Genomic DNA, 16,820 nt, shown 5'->3' on the forward strand with positions numbered 1-16,820 from the left:
ATATACATACATACATACATACAAACAAAAAAGGAGGGTGAGGAGAAAAGTGAAATAGGTGTATTAGTTCTTTGGTTCTGAGAGATAAAAACTGATTATTTTTCCTTCATAAATATTTAAGCCTTTTTTAGGCTAGGTCAAACTTATTTTCAGTTTCTAATTATTGCAGACCCTGGTTTACCAGAGTCTGTTTTTAAGAGGGTTCCCTGTACTTTCTCAGTTGGAGAAGCCTAGAAAATCATTCCGAGGCCCATGCTCCTCAGATTTTCTGGTTCTGCTCTAATGTCCTCTAAATTTACAAAAGGCTCCTAAAGTGACATTGCTGGTCTGGGAGAATGTCTCTGGGGTTTTCTTTTCTATATAGTAAAGGTAAAAGTCTCCCATGAAATCACATATTCTAATATTGAAATATGGTTTCACCAAAGAGGCCCCCCTTCGTGAAAATAAAGTTAGTATTGTCATTAGGGTTTTTATATGATCAGTATAGGTTATGCATTCTGTATGCCAATTAGATTGGATACACCTGAGAAAAATAAAGGCCTCAAAAATAGCCTGTGTGTATCTGTGTGCATGCATGTGCATGTGTGTGGTTTGTATGTGTGTGTCTGGATGTAGACAAGAGCATACCTCAGGCACCATTTATCTTGCTGTTCGGGGGCAAGGTCTTTTTTTTTGGCCTGGATCTTAGATTGATTGGCCATTGACTCCCAGGCCTCTACCTCCCTCTGCCTCTTCAGCACTGGGGTTATAAGCAGGAGCCACACCCCTGGATTTTTCATACATGGATTCTAGGGATCAGACTCAGTATCTCATGCTCGCAGGGTGAGAAGTTTACCAGCTAAGCTCTCTCCCTATCCTTAAATGCAGATTAAGAAATATTATTTTATATTGTAATATATATGGGTGTTTTGTCTCCATGTGTGTCTGTGTGCCATCTATATGCCTCGTGTCTACAGAAGCCAAGAGACCGTACTGGATCTCCTGGAACTGGAGTTATAGACAGTTGTGAGCCAACATGTGGACGCTGGGAATAGAATCACGGTTCTCTGGAACTGCAGCAAGTGCCCTTAACCACTGAGCCGTCTCTCCAGGCCCCAAATGCAGAATTTTAAAAGATAACCATATTTCATTGTAACCCTTTTATTAGGAAAGTAGGTAGACAATCCACCTTAAAAAACAAACAAACAAAAAAAACTGTATACAACTATCCAGAGTTGAAAATGTCATGGGGGGGGGGGGGGGGGGGGGGGGGGGGGGGGGGGGAGGTAACTGGAAGGGTGATTCTGCGTGGTTTTGTCCAGCCTGGCTCTTTGAATTTCACCTGATGTGGACTTGGTGTTTACTAAGCTGCATCCTGCTTTTCCTGCCTCACATCTGATCACGTGAACGCCTTCTTCACGATGACACGGTCCTTCAGTTTTAGCACAGTTTTTCTCTGTCTAAGCTGGGATATAGAGAAAGGGTGAATGCAGTAACGTGAAAATCAGTCCCGTGTGGTGAATGTAAGCCTTTTAAAGCATTGTTACTAATTCCTCATATTTTCCTTTAAAACCTGACCAATGCAGATTAGGAAATTGTGCACGTAAGTCTTTCTTTTTTCCTCCTGTGTTCTCTTATGGGTGGTTCTGGTCTGAAGCAGACAGGCACCTCACCAGAGGGCTTGCTGAAGGTGACTAAATTAGAAAACTGTAAAGTTTTCACACAAGTCAGGTTTGAAAACTGACGGAAGGATCTAGAATGCTAGGGCACAAACCAACCAAGCTGTCAATAATATCCAGATAATTTAGAGGTGCCTTTCCACTAACAAACATCTATATAGGTTTCTAATTTAAACATCAATTATTACAAAGACTTTCTATGCAGAATTTGTTGTAAAAAAAAAAAAACCTTTTTATTTGACACTGTTGGATTAGCCTTCTCACACGGAAGGTTGCAGATTAGGTAAACTTGGAGAACTGACCATAGACTGTGAAAGCCCTGACAAGATCTGATGTCTAGCACGAAGGGCAGACCTCCAGGTTTTAATGAAATCGTAGAACCCTGCCAACAGGAATTTTGAAACCACTTGCACAGTTCCTTAAAATTTATTTTCCTTGTCATTGCCCAAATAATTCTGAACTTATTAAACAGCCATCCATTCTCATTTGAAAAATAAATAACTCAATTTTACGGTTCAGCTGCAACAGCTGAAATGATAAGCCTTAAGAGATATTTATTTATTTGTTGCTTAGTTAAGTGATCCAGTTTAGAACCCAGAGTTAAAATTGAGCCCTTTTCCAGCACGAATCCACAGATGTATTCCCCCCGCCCTGAATTTGCCATGTGTGGTATCATGGATGTGTATCCAGTTCCTTCCGAGTTTATGATTGTACCTATTTGTCTTCATTTGTTGATGAAGAAACTGTTGAAGTCTACAGACAGTTGGAAAATATCAGAGGCGAACTGTGATGTCCTCAGTATGTGGGAACAGATGGTGTTTCCTCATAATTATGGGAGATTAGGAAATGAACAAATGCTTACACACACACATACATGCAAGCACACACACACACACGCACTCACATGTGTGTGCACATGCCAGCCACAGCTGGAGTGTACAAGCATGTGGCAGAGACTGACAGCATTTGCTTAAGCAGCCTGAAATTAGGGTACATCCAGGCGATAAAATGTGTGGCTGACTTAGCGAACTTCAAGACATGCACTTGGCAATGACTAAGGAGCTTTGGGAAGCTCCCTGTGTTCCTGAATGTGGCGAGGTGAACACTCCAGCCAAAGGGTGCAGCCAGCCATTTGCTTTTCTTGCCTTGCCCACTCTCTGCCCTTGACTTCATGTAGTCAAAATGAAGAAAGGAGGAGAATGCTGACATTTGCTGCTCTTTTGACCCGTGCTTGTGGCCTAGGGTGCTGGAACAGTGTACTCAAAGCCCGCCCCTGCCTGTCTTATGTGGAAACGTGAAGAGTTTGGGCTTGACTATCACAGTAATTTGAAGAAAAGTAGACCACCTCTAGGAAGACTTTCTACCTTCTGGAACTGTATTTGTCTTTCTGCAGCCATTTAAGCATCCCATAATGACTGCTGCTGAAGCTCAGGAAAGGTCCCCCGATGAACTCAGGGCTTTTGAGGTTTTATGTATTTATTGTCTATCCTTGAACTTGGAGTTAATTGGCAGAAACAGGAGGCCAAGGAGGACATGTGCTTAAGAAATGTGCTCTGTCATCATCCCGAGGTCATGAGACAAAGAAGATCAGGTTCTTTCTCAAGAGCCAGTCACATTTATATACATGATTTCCAGTTAGTTGTCCCACCCTTTTTATCAAATGTGTTATTATTCATGTCGCACACACTGGAAATTGGACCTAAGAGAGTTTTAGAAACTTCTGCAGATCACATAGCTAATAATAATGAAAACTAGGATCTGGGGCGTCCGGATTTAGGGTTCTGGGTCAGCAGTTGACAAACCGCAGTCTGTGGATGGAATTGTCCCACTGTCAGGTGTCATAAATAAAGTTTTGTCGGCACACAGTCGTCTCCATTTACGTGGTGTCTAGGGCTGCTCTTGTAACCATGGTGGAGTTAGAATGTTGGAATAGAGACTGTGGGGCTTACGACAGCTAAAATATTTGTTACCTGGCCCATTTCAGGAAAGCATGCCGAGCGTTAAGCTCATCAGCCATTCGCTAGAACATGAGGATGCAGCAGGAGTATCTGCATTCATGCTGCCTAAAGCAAACGTTAGTCAGTCCAAACAGAGGAACCCAGCTTCCAACTTAATTTTATAGAAGTTGATTTAGTAATGTGTGCCTCGTGCTTGATGTACTGAACTGCATAGTTCTAGTTCAGTGAGTCTCAACCCTTGGGTCACGACCGCTTTGAGAGTCAAATGACTCTTTCACGGGGTTCACCTAAGACCATCGAAAAACACAGATATCTACATTACAATTCATAATAGTGGCACAGTTGCAATTATGAAGAAGCAATGAAAATAATTTTATGGTTGGGGGTTACCATAGCATGAGGAACTGCATTAAAAGGCTGAAGCATTAGGAAGTTGACAACCACTGTCCTAGATTTTATTTTTAGTGTTTTCGATAAGTGGGATAAATTTCTCCTCACTCTCCGACTCCCCCTCTAACTCAGGCTTCCTTGCTGACCACCTTTGTCTGTTTGATTGTTTGTAGTCCACGTTGACACTGTTTGCTCAGGCTGCCAAGCAGAGCCTGTCAGGCTGGAGTCTTTCATCCCATCTGGCTTTCAAGGCTGCCATTAGGTCTTCATCATCTATCTGTGACTCCTTTTTTTCCCTACCTCCTCTATGGCTGCCCCAGCTCAGGGACCCTATCTTTCCTTATAGGACATGGCACCATGACCTGGGGGATAGACAGATCTGTGCTACCTGTCTGCTTCCCCATAATAGTGATCCCAATTAAAAAAAAAAAAACCGTGGTGGCGATCATCTTTATTGTGTACTTCCTAAGTGCCTGACCGTATGGTAGGTTCTTTGCATAGATTGTCACATGTAGTATTTGTGAAATCTCCCTGAGATGGATGCTGTTATTTTTCCTGTTTTAGAAGTGAAAAAATTGGGGCGTCAAAGGGTTAAAGTAACTTTTTCCCAGAAAGTCACATAGCCCATAAGTCAGGTCATCCATAGGTTGTCAGGAAAAACTAGTCTAAACTGGCAGGTGACCATTATTTAATTTTGGAGGGCTCACAAAGCTCCACCTTCCAAAACCATATCACCAGCTGGGCACCAAGCATTCAAACACAAGAGCCTGTGTGTGGCATTTCCTATTCAGAAGACAACAATAATTGTAGTAGTTGTCACGGGACAAATGTCGGGAATTTGAAGAAACTGTTCTGCTCTGAATTGCCCATGCCCCCTGGACCTAGAAGTAACACTAATGTTATTAATTTTATAGTTAAGCCCCATTGTGTATAAAATAGGCGTTGGTGGGGTGCCTTGACATTGTTTCTGTGTGAATATGGATTATAAGTAAGACCCAATCATTCGGGGAAGAAAATTCTGTAGCAAAATCCTCTCTGAGCGACATGAGAATTATGTGTGGGTTCACTTTCTCCAGAGAAGCTTTACCACCTAAACTTCCCCAAACAGCACTGCCAATTGGGGACTCAGTGTTCAAGTGCCATAAACTATAAGGGACATTTCCCATTTAAGCCATCACCACAAGCTTCCTGAAAATCGGGGGAACAGGCAGGCGTCATGTCCTTTACATCTTCCTCTGCCATACACCTTAAATACTTAGATTATTCTTTGAGCATCTAACCTGGGAAGTCAGTCTTGTTGCAAAGGTGGAAAGGTGTATCTAAGAAAGAAGGGCAGAAAGTTGAGTTGAATCATGAGTACCACGGGCTAGAGGGAAGACAGATTGGGATGATACCATAGAGAGAAGCGATATGGCCAAGATGGCACACCAGATCTGGGACTGTTTCAGCAGTGTTGACTTGTCCTGGAAGCACGTACACATGCTTTAAGAAAAACACATCTCAAAGGCAAGGTTTGTGTCGTCTTACTCTCAAATTTGCCTTGTGTGCCGGGTGTTCAGGTGATGACCGCTCACTACTGATTTGCAGTAGACAATCAGGATGAGGGGGCAGGCGTTGGATGATAATAGCCTGGTTGCCTTTGCAGCATAGCACAAAGACTTGAGATTTTGCCTGCTCTGCTCTTCTTGCTACACTGGGACTTTGTGTGTCTGGGCAGGTCAGCCACTACTCCCTGTCTGCCATTTATATTCTTTGGCCTTGGGTGAGAATTCCTGAGCTCCCACCAGCTCTCCAACTGAACGAGGCAGCTGCTGGTTTGTGGTACTAACCACGCTCCTGATTTTCCATGGTGCCTGGACATTCACCAATTGTTGTCCTGGAGCCGCCTCTGCAGCCCAGTCTGGAGAAACAATGGGTCATGACTGTGATTAGTTGTAGATGACTAGGTTTGTTAAGCAGGTAGGGTTAAGCATTTGTGGGAATGCTTAACTTATACACATTTGCCTTTATTCATATTTGTTACAGATAGAATCCAGACAGGGATTGGAATAATAGTTATAATATTTGATGCTCTAATTCCTAAGATGATTTAATAAATGTACCCTTGGCCAAGAAGAATGATTCCCCTAACCTAGATGGTCTACCTTAAAGCATGGTCTCTCCTCTGTGCTATAAAGGCCATATTATGTTAACTTAAAGTCGATATGACTTGTTTCTTCAGTGACATTCAGGTTTGTCTCTCTTCAGCGGATCCCCCTATGATCTCAGAAGAGAAGGGACCCTGTTACCGCCTTGTCAGTCCTGGAAGGCAGTGTCTGCATCCTCTCTCTGTTCACCTCACCAAACAGATCTGCTGTTGTAGTGTGGGCAAGGCCTGGGGGCCACACTGTGAGAAATGTCCCCTCCCAGGTACAGGTAAGCCACGGCCAGTTACACACACTTAAGTGTTCCCAGCCACAGGAACAAAAAAGACTTCAGTAGCCTGGGTCATTTTTGGTTTCCGAGTTTAGTTTTTAATGCTATAACGTGTTTGTATTATTTCTAAAGAAAATACAGCTGTAGAAGCTCAAATCAGAATAAAAAATAATGTACAAAGAAATTCCCCATTGTTTCTGGGCAACAGTAAGTAGACTTTCTTTGAATGTTAATCCAAGAAGATAAACCTTTACATTTTAGCCACAGCAAGGAGATCTTGCCAAAGCCACTATGAACTTTGAAGGGGTCATGTGTTAATAGTTGAGTCTTCACTCCTCAGTTGGTTTCACAATTACCTAAAGCTCTGAGAGGGTTAATTTCTCTACATACTTTAGGTTTAAATTAATGAACTCTCAAGCAGAGCCAAAGGGAGTTCCATGGAGAAGAAAGAGACATGACCTGCAAGCCCTGGGCATCATGTGGTCAAGGAGGGTGTGCTGTCTCTATTTCAGTGGCTTAATGTGGCTTCAAAACATGTCACTAAATTGCTTAGTTTAGAGAAACTTCCTATATAGGGAAGTGCATTAAATCTCTAGGGCCATGTAATGTCTTACAGTAGCAAATTACACAGAAGTAAACAGAATTAGATGTAAACTTCAGTATATAGTTCACCTTTGGTACTGGTTAGAATCTGTTGATGGTGAGTTAGTAGAATGGAAGGCTTTTAGGTCCTTCCCACAGGCTCTAGTACCCTGCCGCTCAGTCTTACACACTTATTCCTAAGAAAGCTTTGCTATTCGTAACCCATTTCCCTTTAAGTTCTATTGGACAGCATTTCAATCCTTACGCAAAGTGTAACCAGAATGGGGATTGTACATTGGGGCTACTTCCCAAAACACAGCAACTAATTTGAAAATGATATTAATGATACAATGTTCATGCTTAAGTATGTTTTGGCCCTGTCATAATTTTAATTAAATATCTTTTTTGGTAGAAAACCATGCTTTGTTCTGTAACTATTCATTTTTAAAGAATTCTCTGTCCTAGTAGGTTCCACAGTTAAGGGTCTGATCCCTAGAAAAACAGTATCTCCGTCTGCTTTGAAGGAATACTGTAGAGTTTCCTCCTTCTTAAGGAATCATTTTAGGCCCAGTACATTCAACTTCTTGTTCAGTGAAAGTGAGAAATGATTTATTTTACTTTCAATTTTAGAAGAAGAAACAGAAACTTGACCCTAAGCCCCCATGTTTGCATTTGGTAATTTCCTTCCAACACCAACAGCCCAGGGATCATGCGGAGTTTGCCTCTGCCACGCACCGCCAACCACCATTGTCTTTTTTCTCCACCCATGTTTAAAGAGTGTCACTGGAGGCTTGCAAACCACACACCATACCCAGTCTGCTTGGAGGGGGGGAAAAGACATTTTAAAAATGCTTTTTTCCCGGTGAGTGTGACAGTTACATGGTACAGAATGTCCCGTTGTCCTCTGGGTAGTGAAACTGACCAGGTCTCTGCTAGCTGTCATCCCTGCCTGTTCTTATAGAGAACAACAGCTTCCTCTGGCATCTCCTTCCTGCTGTGGCTACTGTCTGCAGCCTCCCTACTTCGTGGATTTCTTCTCACTAGCTGAAGGCCCTTTTAAAAAACCCACCCCTCTTTGCCCCTTCTTCACCAGTACCCCCATTCCAGCTGCAGTACCCCATTCAGCCTGAGTCCTTGGGTTTGTCAACTGGAAACAATTCAGGAGGGTGTCAGTACCCCGTTTCCCTACATATAGCCCTTGTCATTTTCCTTAGATGTCCACTGAGCTCTTCGATAATAACCAATGGAAGCACAAAACAGGAGGAAAGGAGAAAACCTGAATATTGTTGATATTACATATTCACATACTAGGCAATTATCACCTGTACTTAAAATGACTATTAGTATATTACTTATCTTTTCATGTAACACAGTTTGCATATATAATTTATTCTACACAGTGGCATATTGGCTACTAGCATATAAATATATATAAAATTCATGCTAAATATACATCTTGTGTAATTTATATGTACACATGTACATTATATATGCATATATATCCTAATCGAGTAGGATAAAGAATTCATAAGTAAATAAATGTTTAAAGTAAAAGTAGAATGTTTCCCCCTGTAAATACACAAGTTATTGGGAATTTAAGCAATTCGCTTACATATTGTGTCTGTTTCTGAAGTTTTGAAATGTACCTATGTTAGCGATGACTTATTGAGAGATATTCATCATGATATTTTCCTCTGTATAAGTTTTCATTGTTAGATTTTTAAAAGGAATATTTTCCCATCCCAAATCTAGCTGCTTTTAAGGAAATCTGTCCTGGTGGAATGGGTTATACGGTTTCTGGCGTTCATAGACGCAGGCCAGTCCATCAGCATATAGGTAAAGAAGCTGTGTTTGTCAAGCCAAAGAACACTCAACCTGTTGCTAAAAGTACTCATCCTCCACCTCTCCCAGCCAAGGAAGAGCCAGTGGAGGCCCTGAGCTCCTCGCGGGAACTTGGGCCAGGAGGGGCGGAACCTGAAGGTGAGCTTACACGCTGGATGTGGGTTCTAGATGCCCGTCTCTGTATCTGTACTTTGGAGTCTGTTTTTCCCCTTCTGGAGCATGGCTCTCAGCCTTAAAGTTGCTGGCATTTTCAAATGTGTGATTCTTTAATGGGCGAGGAAGCTGTATTGGGTGTTGTAAGATGTTTAGCTTTGTCAATGTCCTTTGAAAGTTACATGGTACTGTACTTCTGCTAACACACATGCGTGCACTGCACACACACGCGCACACACACACACACACACAAACGCACACACTGTTGTTAACACTAAAGTAGTGGCTGAACACTTCAAACATCCTTAGATACAGTGTGGACCATTTTCTCTGATCGACAGTCACTGTTATGGTGTGTGTGCCTCGCAGGTAACAATATTCCATGTGAATTCCAGAACAATTTCTTGCATTTGGAGGGGCTTCAGTAGCTTAGTGTTTTCTCCTGGAGAGGGATTATCATCTTTAGGGAATAGCCCAGATTCATGTCTGTGTCCAGGGAGCCATTCATTGAATTCTGCTGCATAAAGTGGAACACAGGCTTAAAATTATCAAAGTATGGCTGAGCTTTTGTGAAACGATGGTGTAGCTGTTCATGAAATGGGGTAGCCGGCAGGTGGGATAAAGCCAGGGAGCAGGCAGGTAAGTAGGAGCCAGTCAGTCCAAGGCTCTGGGAGGGCCCTGGTGAAACCCTTTCATTTACCTTCTGAAAAATTCAAGACATAGACATGACTCCTTATGTGTCATAGAAAAGTATAATGGGACCCATGTCCAAGGACAGAGAGTCTCAAGATCTCTAGTTTGGACAATCTCTGTCCATCCTTGGTGGATGAAGCAGTATTTCCAATATTCTGACTTTTGTGATTACCACAGAAAAGCCTTGCTCCTGGAAAAAGGAACAGGTCTGTAGGGAATGTAGGTATTTGCTCTAAAAAAAAAAAAAAAAAAAAAATACAGAAATCTTTAATAAATAAAAAAAATGTTAAAAAAAAACAAAAATAAAAAAAACTCTTGGCTTTTCCCATTGATACTTAGGTAAGGATTTGGGGTGCCCATTGTGGGTCCTGTGGGAATTTGGCATAACCTTCTTCCCTGGTGGCAGGGCTCTTGCTGGGCTCTGAGCCTGGTGCCTTCTGGCCCATTTCTTTCTGCTCTTTCACTCACCGTTCTGTAATTCTTCCTTGGGTAGGCAGAACAGGAAGGACCTCACCTAGTGTTTCTCTGGTCACCTAGGTCAGTGGTTCTTGACCTGTAGGTCGAGAACCCTTCGGGGGTCGAACTATTCTTTCACAGGGGTCACTGAAGAGCATCTTGCCTATCAGATATTTACATTATGATTCATAACAGTAGCAAAATTACGGTTATGAAGTAGCAATAATGATAATTTTATGGTGGGGGGGTCAGCACAACACAAGGTGCTGTATTGAAGGGTCACAGCATTAGGAAGGATGAGAACCACTGACCTAGGTTGTTCATCTTTTGTTTAGAAGAAGGGGATGGGCACAAGCGGGGTTCTGCCTTTAGAATTTCTTAACAATGGGTTTCATAGAATTGAAAGTCAGTTAACGTCCTTGCCTTGGCAGAGCAGTGGCTTTAATTTATCTGGTAGCCTCAGTGTTTCTTAGAATTAATGCATCCGACCTCTTTGCTAATGGTTAAGGAGACATACTGACTCAGAAAATTCCAAGTAATAAGCAAAGCTGAGGACTAGTACTAAGAATTGCTTAATGAAAGCAAGCATTTCAAAATACAAAGACATCACCCCAGCACAACAGCGGAGTGATTGTGTAATATTTAAGTTGCTAATTATATTCATGCTAATTTGTAATTGTCTCTTATTGGCTTATGAGGTCTGGCTTTTGTTTGGTTTAGTTAGCATGTCTGCATGAAAATAATCAGAAGGCTTCATGAAAAACTGGTTTATATAAAAAAAATGCAGTGCCCATTCTCATGTCTTAACAACAACAACAAAAAAATACTCTCTTTTAACACTGACCTCAGATGGATTTCTGAACACTGGAGACAATTGTTTTCTAAGACATGGGAAGTTTCCTGAACTCAAGATTAAGCATTAAGTAATGTTTCAGAAACTGTTTTCTTTAACATTGAGGTTAATTTTCTTAATTTTGAATGAAAGACTTTGAACCTTTGCTCTCCGAACTTTGATAATTGAACAATGACATAGCACAAGACGTGCCTTGTCACTCATGTGTAAAGTTCTCGCAAGTGGCAGATGATGACGGGAATTCCACTTCTGACTTAATTTGCTCTGTAGTTGTTCGGGGGAGTTAATGGCTTTCTAATGCCTTTTGAAAATTGAAATATGATGAACGGATTGTGCTTGGCTGTGCTAATTCCCATCTCTCTTTTCTGGTTCTAGTGGTAACAGCACCTCCTGAGAAGGTAATTCATTCATTGTTTTTAAGTCTTCTCGTTTTGACTTCAAGACACTTTTTAGGGATATGTATGGGATATTTTTTTAAAAAAAAATTTGTATGTTCATATTATAGAACATTTACTGTAAGGAAACACATTCATTAATACAAGAATTTGTATGACAGGACTTTCTAAATGGGTGTTGCCATTTTCAACACTCAGAAAGTGATGGCTAACAGGTTGCTGGGGTTGGGTGGGGAACACCATCTCTTGCCACAGATGCTAAATTCTGGAGAGAAGAAAAGGATAAGCAGAGTTCATGGGGTCAACTAGTTGCCCGGACTGACTGTGGGAAGAAGGGCTCTTTTGTGTTCTCAGTATACTTATAAAATTAAGTGAGACACTAATTAATGCAACTAAAATTCAACACAATCATTTGGATCAAATTAGGTCAAATTAGATTAAAAACAGCACTTACCCTTGAAAGCCACAATAAAAATACTTAAATGTTGTTTCTTAGAAGTTCTAGAGAAAATTTGACCAGTTTGGGGTTTAGGAGCATGAGATGGGAGTAGGGATATTGAGACTCGGTGGCAGGAAATGTGACCATTTCCTATTGTGCAATGTTGCATCTTCTTTGCCTCCTTTCCTGTCTTTAATCTTTATTTGATAATATAAAAATTATGCAATCATTTATTTTTTTCATTTATGTATCATTCATCCAGTTGCCAAGAATATTTTAGGCATTAAAACTCATATGGGGAAGGTATATAAAAATAAACTATCTTAAATAGTGTAGTGTTTCAATTATTTTATGTAACATATGTTGTTATATGCGTGTTAAAAGAACCCAGAATAAGGGAGTGATGACCATGGTCTAATAACACTTATATTGGGAGAGGCCATGGGATATTGAACCTGAAAGTACTGCACCAGATCTGCATACTTGACTTGCACAGCTGTGGCTCCGTTAGCATCTTGAATGATGGGTGGTGTATGTAGCTTGCAATTTTGTTGATTTTTGAGTTTAGCTCTGAATGATCCAAGGGGGAAAAGAAACTCACTGAGCTTGTAAGTATGCCAGTCAGCTACCTAAACAAACAAACCCGTCTTCTCTTTTTTATGGCATAGTTTATTGCAACTGTAATTGAGAAAAGGAAAGAAAAGTTACCATCTCAAAGGATAAGGCTGTGGATGAGCAAGAAAAAGACCTGATGTCAACCTCTGGCCTCTACATGCACACATAGGTGAAGATACATTGTAGGCACGCACACACGTACCACACACACAGAGAGAGAGAGAGAGAGAGAGAGAGAGAGAGAGAGAGAGAGAGAGAGAGAGAGAATGGGAGATTGAATCAGAAAGAGATGTTCTTATGTAGTCTCAACTTCATTTGGCCGTGTTCCTTGTACAGTTAATACTATACATTTTAATTTAAAAAGGGGCAGTTTGGAAGGGGGATGAGATCAGGGTCTGTTTAGGACTGATACATTACAAAGGTCTCATGCTCTTTAAGATAGATGTGGGGAAAGGAGGTTGGTCCAAGGGCGAGACATTTATGTGTGAAGCTTTAATTGACAGCAGCAAAAATTAGGGTTAGAAAGGGAACCTGGTCCTGCTTTGATGGGCTGGAAATACTAACTACACTTGTAATCAGTAGGGAAGTCGCTGGAGAACTGAGTCCCCGCCTATTAAGTGAGACATGGGATTGATTAGGAAGGCAACACCTAAGGTGGATGGGTAGATTCAGGAGTTAATGCTGAATTGTGGGCTGCTCTTTGTTGCCATAAGCCCTGGGCTATGGGGGAGAAGACTCAGGGGCTGAGGGAGGTGTCTCTCACAAGTAACAGGAAGTCAGTCTGCCCCCATACAGAGAGGAGGGTCTGTTGGGGAATCTCAATGAGCAGTCAGTGTTTCCCGGACGGACAGACGTGCGGCAGGATTACCTAAAGTAGAGCAAGTGGTAGTTTCAGAGGCCGATTAGATAATACAGTAAGCTGAGCCTAAGAAACGAGTCCAGAGGACAGCACTGGAGACTATGGATAAGAAAAGGGTGGATCTCCACAAATAATGCTGAACGTGGGCAGGTTTAGGGGTGTGAAATAAAAGAGGAAGCCCTAAAGAGGGACTACATCTGGGTGGGATGGATTAACGATTAGCACTGATGGAAAGATGAAGTTAGCAGCGGACGCCGGCTGATTTTGTGGGGGAGGAGCCGGGAATGGGAGTACGAGGGATTTGTAGCATGTCTGCGGGAATCCATACTTAGTAAATTGGGTTTTGATGAAATCGGCTGTGAGGGTATCAACTGTGGAGGCATGAAAGAGAGTACTAAAGCGAGGAGATAGGTCAAAGGGTGAAACTGAGGTCAGGAAGTGGGTTCTCTGCATAAGCCAGAGAGGAATGATGTTGGGTAACAGTGAGGAAGTAACTTGACGAATGCATTTAATGAGGTATTGCGAGCTCCTTAGCCCCACGCTGGTATGAGCAAAGGTGCAAAACCTTACTTAACTCGACTCCCTGTCCCATTGGCATGAGCCCCTACAGAGCAATAGCTGAAATGGTTGGATTTTTTTTCTTTTCTGCTTGAGTTGGGAAGCGCCAGGTCCTCTAAGACTGCAGTTGCTATTGCTATGGTAGCCTACCACTGCTGAGAGAGAGCCGGGAGATGTTGCCTTATTAGGTATGGGGCTAAAGAAGGTCACAGTGACTGCCTGGCTCACGGTACTGAAACTTAGTGGATTGTTCTTTATGACTCAAGTTGCTACATCCACCATTCATTCCATCTACAAAGTGTGGCTGTGGGGCAGGGGCACCTGTGAAGAGCATGGATGTTTAGTCCCCAACTAGGGTTAGTATTGGCCCAGCTGGAGATTGAATGTGGAACTCTGGACCAAGGTCGTTGTTTTCAAAGTTTGACCTGAAGTCCAAGGAAATGGATGAGAGCATATGTATAGATAGCACAGCCGCTAAAATAAGAATTTGACTTTCTAACAGCACAATTTCTTAAAGTCTCATACATCGGTGTGTATCTGATCCTATGATATTTTTACCTTTCTGAAAATATAATTAATTAAATCAATAACACCACATGAGAAAATAAAAGTAAATTGCTACTTTATGTCTCCATCTCTTCTTTCTCTGAAAACCACCATCCAGGAAATACCTTCACTGGATCAAGAGAAAACCAGACTTGAGCCTGGGCAACCCCAGCTCTCCCCGGGCATTTCAACTATTCATCTGCACCCACAGTTTCCAGGTAACCTGTGCTGATACGTCTTGTTTATAAGGATATTCTGAAAAAAAAAATCGTTGGGATTTTTGGTGCGTGTGTCTTCGTGTTTAATGAGTCAGCAGACTGTATCATTGAATTTCATTGGGAAATGCCTAATTTCCTACAGTAACATGTACAATGTAGTGCCGTCCTACCCTGGAGCGATGCTAGTGTGAGAGGAGGAACATGTGTAGCGTAGTCAGAACGCTCAGCCTCTCACTAGCTTCAGTGGTCAGGACCAGTGTACGCTGTGCGAAGATTCGAACTTTCTGTTTATCCAATGGTCATGGTTTTTGAATTCTGAATTTTTCTCAGTTTTTTTTTTTAAACTAAATAGTCCAATCAGAAGTATGACTTAATTCCATGAGCTTTCAGGAGCATTATTAGTTCCTGAAGAGAGCAACCATTTTATTTGGAGTAAGTTATGCTTCCACTTTGCCCAAGGATGTCAGTGTACATAACAAGGCTCAATTTTCCTACCTCCCCTTTCTTCCTGCAGTAGTGATTGAGAAGACATCACCCCCTGTGCCTGTAGAAGTGGCTCCTGAAGCTTCCACATCTAGTGCCAGCCAAGTGATTGCTCCTACTCAAGTAACAGGTCAGTGGAGTATTCGCTGTATTCTACATCCTATGAAAATACATGTGTACACTGCACTTAAATGCAATATCAAATGCTTGGGATTGGTCACCACTAGGTTAGTTATAACAGCTAATGTACTGGAAATGAGTATGCATAAATAAATCAGGGTACATATGAGATAGCATATTATACAGCTACTAATGTTTTTAAAGACTACGGTTTTAAAGAAATATTTCTGTAATAATACTTATTAGGAAAAGTAGGATACGATGTCATTATGCCAATTTTATTTTTAAACATCTACAAATATGGAAAAAGAGACCAAAGAAATGCATCCATGCTTACCAGTGATGAGGAACAGGGTCATGGGTGATATTTATGCTCTTAGATAGATATGCTTTGGTATATTTTAAAAATTCTTTTTTTTCTTTTATTTATTTATTTATTAAAGATTTCTGTCTCTTCCCCACCGCTGTCTCCCCTTTCCCTCCCCCTCTCCCAATCAAGTTCCCCTCCCTCATCAGCCCAAAGAGCAATCAGGGTTCCCTGCCCTGTGGGAAGTCCAAGGACCACCCACCTCCATCCAGGTCTAGTAAGGTTAGCATCCACGAAACTGCCTAGGCTCCCACGAAATCAATAGGTACAGTAGGATCAAAAACCCATTGCCATTGTTCTTGAGGTCTCAGTAGTCCTCATTGTCCACTATGTTCAGCGAGACCTGTTTTAACCCGGGCTTTTTCAGACCCAGGCCAGCTGGCCTTGGTGAGTTCCCGATAGAACATCCCCCTTGTCTCAGTGTGTGGGTGCACCCCTCGCGGTCCTGAGTTCCTTGCTTGTGCTCTCTCTCCTTCTGCTTCTGATTTGAACCTTGAGATTTCAGTCCGGTGCTCCATTGTGGGTCTCTGTCTCTGTCTCCTTTCATCGCCTGATGAAGGTTAATATTCAGGAGGAAGCCTATATGATTTTCTTTGGGTTCTCCTTCTTATTTAGCTTCTCTAAGTATTTTAAAAATTCTTATAACAAACATATTTTAATCCTTATTTTAAAAATCCTCCAGAAATGTATTGTTTTTGAAACAGATGAGAAAAATCTAAAATGATAATGTCCTTAATAATAGGATAGTAGGAAAATGTAGTAGGATCATCTATAAGAAACACCGAGAAGGATAAGTAGAAGATTTCAGCATGATCTATAATAGAGAAAAGATAAAGTAACCCAAACATCAATTGTAGAGAATAAAATGCTGACTGACAAAGAAGAGAGTGGCAAGCCACGTTCTCAACCACAAATTTCCAACTAGCTCAATGATTGAATCAAGACACACTTGTACCCAAAGCCCTGGTCCGCCCTGGTGACTCTATAGCATCTCCTCTTGAATTTTGTTAATACCAAGTGAAGTGCTATAGAAATGTGAGAAATTCTAAATACTTTTGGAGCTCCATAAGGAAGCCATTACAACTTATAAAAGAAGAGGTTTGTAGGCAGGTGGACTGATATGAAATTACCCCTCAAAGAGGTACAGGTTCTCAGACATAGGCAGCGATGGTGAGACTCGGAAGTGGAGATCATCGGGAGATGACACCATAACATCGTGA

At 41.6% G+C, this 16,820-nt stretch overlaps 1 protein-coding gene across 4 annotated transcripts in view; it reads left to right on the forward strand.

Moving 5' to 3' along the window:
- Positions 1-16,820, forward strand: part of Ltbp1 (latent transforming growth factor beta binding protein 1) — a 374,464-nt gene that overhangs the window by 252,838 nt on the left and 104,806 nt on the right. For 3 of the 4 annotated variants that reach the window (XM_050162976.1, XM_050162975.1, XM_050162978.1), the window contains 5 exons: positions 6,254-6,421; positions 8,756-8,983; positions 11,376-11,398; positions 14,531-14,630; positions 15,145-15,243. In XM_050162976.1, the coding sequence (XP_050018933.1) occupies positions 6,254-6,421; positions 8,756-8,983; positions 11,376-11,398; positions 14,531-14,630; positions 15,145-15,243 (618 nt within the window). The remainder of the gene's footprint in view (positions 1-6,253; positions 6,422-8,755; positions 8,984-11,375; positions 11,399-14,530; positions 14,631-15,144; positions 15,244-16,820) is intronic. The other variant, XM_050162977.1, reaches the window with a different exon arrangement.

The sequence above is a fragment of the Alexandromys fortis genome, unplaced genomic scaffold (genome assembly GCF_014885135.2).
Source record: "Alexandromys fortis isolate MF-2015 unplaced genomic scaffold, M_Fortis_MF-2015_v1.1 scaffold_148, whole genome shotgun sequence".
NCBI lineage: Eukaryota > Metazoa > Chordata > Mammalia > Rodentia > Cricetidae > Alexandromys > Alexandromys fortis.